This window comes from Etheostoma spectabile, chromosome 13, assembly GCF_008692095.1.
Source record: "Etheostoma spectabile isolate EspeVRDwgs_2016 chromosome 13, UIUC_Espe_1.0, whole genome shotgun sequence".
Lineage (NCBI taxonomy): Eukaryota > Metazoa > Chordata > Actinopteri > Perciformes > Percidae > Etheostoma > Etheostoma spectabile.
In genome coordinates this window covers 3,711,404-3,714,549 of record NC_045745.1, presented here as the reverse complement: position 1 = coordinate 3,714,549, position 3,146 = coordinate 3,711,404, and the positions used below count along the sequence as shown (strand labels likewise).

General features: G+C 43.9%; 1 protein-coding gene across 3 annotated transcripts in view; it reads right to left on the bottom strand.

Annotated features, from left to right (window-relative positions):
- The window catches only part of hlcs (holocarboxylase synthetase (biotin-(proprionyl-CoA-carboxylase (ATP-hydrolysing)) ligase)), a 50,532-nt gene that overhangs the window by 10,923 nt on the left and 36,463 nt on the right, over positions 1-3,146 (bottom strand). For all 3 annotated transcript variants that reach the window (XR_004334665.1, XM_032533710.1, XM_032533712.1), the window contains 2 exons: positions 2,815-2,929; positions 551-764 (listed from right to left, as the gene is read on the bottom strand). Coding sequence is in view for 2 of the 3 variants with exons in the window: in XM_032533710.1 (XP_032389601.1) it covers positions 551-764; positions 2,815-2,929 (329 nt within the window). In the remaining variant the exon portion in view is untranslated. The remainder of the gene's footprint in view (positions 1-550; positions 765-2,814; positions 2,930-3,146) is intronic.

Below are 3,146 nucleotides of genomic sequence, written 5' to 3'. Positions count from 1 at the left end.
GTACGGTCTAGACCTGCTCTTTTATATAAAGCGCTGTGAGAGAACTGTTGTTGTGATTTGGCGCTATAAAAAGAAATATAAAATATAATAAAATTGAATAGAATTCCAAAGTAAGAACAGAATCTACGCACACTCAAGAGCACTCTTACACACAATCGAGAGTTATTTTGTAACTAAGTATTTTCATTATTTTACACATAATTAAATGCTTGTTTGTTAAAACCACACTACACTTACACGTCTGCTCACTTGTAAAGCACTTTGCATCGCCATTGTGTATGAATTGTGCTAGGCCTATATACTTCATGAGTTATGTTTCCTTCTCCAGATACAGTGTTCACTGCCATAGCCTGTTAACTATCTATAGTAACTGCATTCCATGCATGGCTTAAATTTGCTGCTTTGTATCCACTGATGACGCTACTAAATATGATGTCTTGTTTTTCGCTAACTTCTCGCAGCTGTACCTCATCTACAGAATTCCAAAAGTTTTTCTTTCTTTTGGAGTCGAGGCCTCCACTGTCTTTTCAACGTTTCTCTAAGTGCTCACCTGTGCAGCCACCTCTTATAGTAGGTGGGCAGGATGGCGTCCGGGCCCCCCTGTTGGAAGCTGCTGATGAGCGTCTCCAGGCAGCTGACGGAGCGAGCGATGAGCTGGGCGCAGCTGAGCGGCTGCAGGCTGCCGTCGTGCTCTGTGTTGTACTGCTGGATCAGGTCGTTGATGCACACTGTTGGGTTGCTGTTGGCCACGTTGAACCCACAGCCTGCAGGGCATACCATAGGCAAGAAAATGGCAATGAAATGAAAATGGCAATGGAAATATGTCATTCTAATCCCACCCCTTATCATTATGGCTAGAGTAGGGGTAAGGTGACAGCACACTAAATAACTGATTACATAAGGCCGCACTCCGACAGCCTGCGTCGTGGGTGGGGGTGGGGGGGTCATTTGAATGAAATGCAGCAGGCCTACATCGAATTGTTGAGACCGACTCCACTTTTGAAGAAACGCAACCCCCACGTCACGCTGCGGTGGCCAATCATGTAACAGGAGATCAGAGTTGTCGGTGTGTTTTGCGGTGGGGTGAGAGCATAGACAGTTAAAGAAGTGGACCAACAGATCCTATTGTTCTGGATGAAGACCAGTGAAGGAAAATAGAAGCTCTTTCCCAGTGATGGCTGAGCGTTACTGCAGAGCGTTCAACTGAGCTTGACGATGTTGTCGTGATGTGGGCAACCAGTCTGAAAGTTGTAAATATTCTGGTAGCTGTGCAAGAGAAATCTCAATCATTCAGCAAGTCGCTTGGTTATAACACGATCGTTAGCCTATTTGCCAAAAACGTCTGCTACGGAGCCATGACGTGAGGTACGAGGTAATGGAGCCTTTTATACATTGTTGTGTTTCTTTAGAAATAAACAACGGACAAATAGAGTCTTTAAACGCTTCAGATGTAAAGTTATTCGCTGTCAAAGTGGCGCCAAAATGAATGGCAGTCAATGGGATGCTAACGGCAAGGGATGGCTTCGTAGCATTAAAATGGCACCATGGGAGCTACGCTTAGAGAGGAGAGGCTGACCCCTTGGGTGAGAGTCCCGTACAGGAAACAGGAAACATCACTGCCTCTATCGCTGCCACGAGAAAGTTTGACAACACTTCGAAGGTAAAAAAACTTTTGGTTGTGTAACAGCTGAATGTTTCCTCCAATAACAAAGCACTCGTCATGTCTCGCTCCTCTATTTTCTTCCTCTCTCTCCTGTGAAATAAAGCTGCCTTCAAGTGCGCTCGGAACAGCAAGATCTATAAACGATTTGATGGAAAACAGTAACAGTGAAATAGTAAATATAGTTCCCAGTTAGTATGCGGTTAGAAGATGGCTGTGTCTCATGTGACCTGTTATTTGTACACCCTCTGACTATACAAATCCCAACATGTAAATAGGAATATGTTGCCGTTTTTTGTCACTTATTGGGAGCAGTAGCTAGTTGGAACCAAGGGGGTCAGCCTCTCCTCTCTAAGCATAGCTCCTATGGCGCCATTTTAATGCTACAGAGCCATCACCAGCTTTTAGCATCCCATTGACTGCCATTCCTTTTGGCGCCACTTTGACAGTGAATAACTTTACATCAGAAGTGTTTAAAGGCTCTTTTTGTCCAGTGTTTATTTCTAAAGAAACACGACAATGTGTAAAAGGCTACATTACCTTGTAGCTCACGTTATGGCTCCGTAGCAGACGTTTTTGTAAAAGTAGGATTGTATCATAACCATGCGACTTACCGTCGCATAGTTGACAAATCACCGTATTGTCAGGAGAAGCTCGCTGACTGTTTGGACTTTCATCAGCTGTTTCATTACGAATGTTAATTAACTAGTTAGTTAGCAGTAATTAGCTTGTGCCTAAGGTATACCTACCCTCTCCGTCTCTGCTGATTGGGAATGATTGAGATTTCTCTTGCACAGCTACCAGAAGACTTACAACTTTCAGACAGGTTGCTCACGTCACAACTACGTCTATAGGAGTATGTATCGACTTGTCGAACTCGGTGGGATAAAGTGAATAAGCTAAAGTCACAATAAGTCGGCGTGCTCCTTTAAGAATACAACAGGACACAAGTGGGTTGTTTCATTCACACTCCCCCCCCCCCCCCCCCCCCCCCGCAGCACAACCCTGCGGCAAAAAGAAGCCGGATTGCTTTTTCTTCTTCTGTGAATGCCCCGTAACTGTTACAGATATGGTGTGTAAGGTAAATAAAGTGAAGTAAGGAAGGGGAAAAAAGCAATGCCTGCGGTGTCCTTAGCCTTGACAGCGGTTGTTACCTATGAGCAGATGAAAAGTCGATCCCAGTACAGTGGAAGTCACCAGTACTCCCCCGAGCTTCATCAGGTGACTGTAATAGATGTCATTGGGCCACTTCACCCTCAGGTCTATGTCCTGATGAAGGTTGAAATAAGTTCAAATCATCAATCATTTACAGAAGACATTTTCATTTACAACCCAATGCACTGATCTTAATTATGCCATCACTTTGGGATACAATAGGAAATTTAACAACGTTGGGCATGTATATAGTAGACAGCATGTGTAGGCTAATACAGTCTGATAATAACTTAGTGTTGAGACTTAGACTTAGCTTTATTAATCCCTTTGG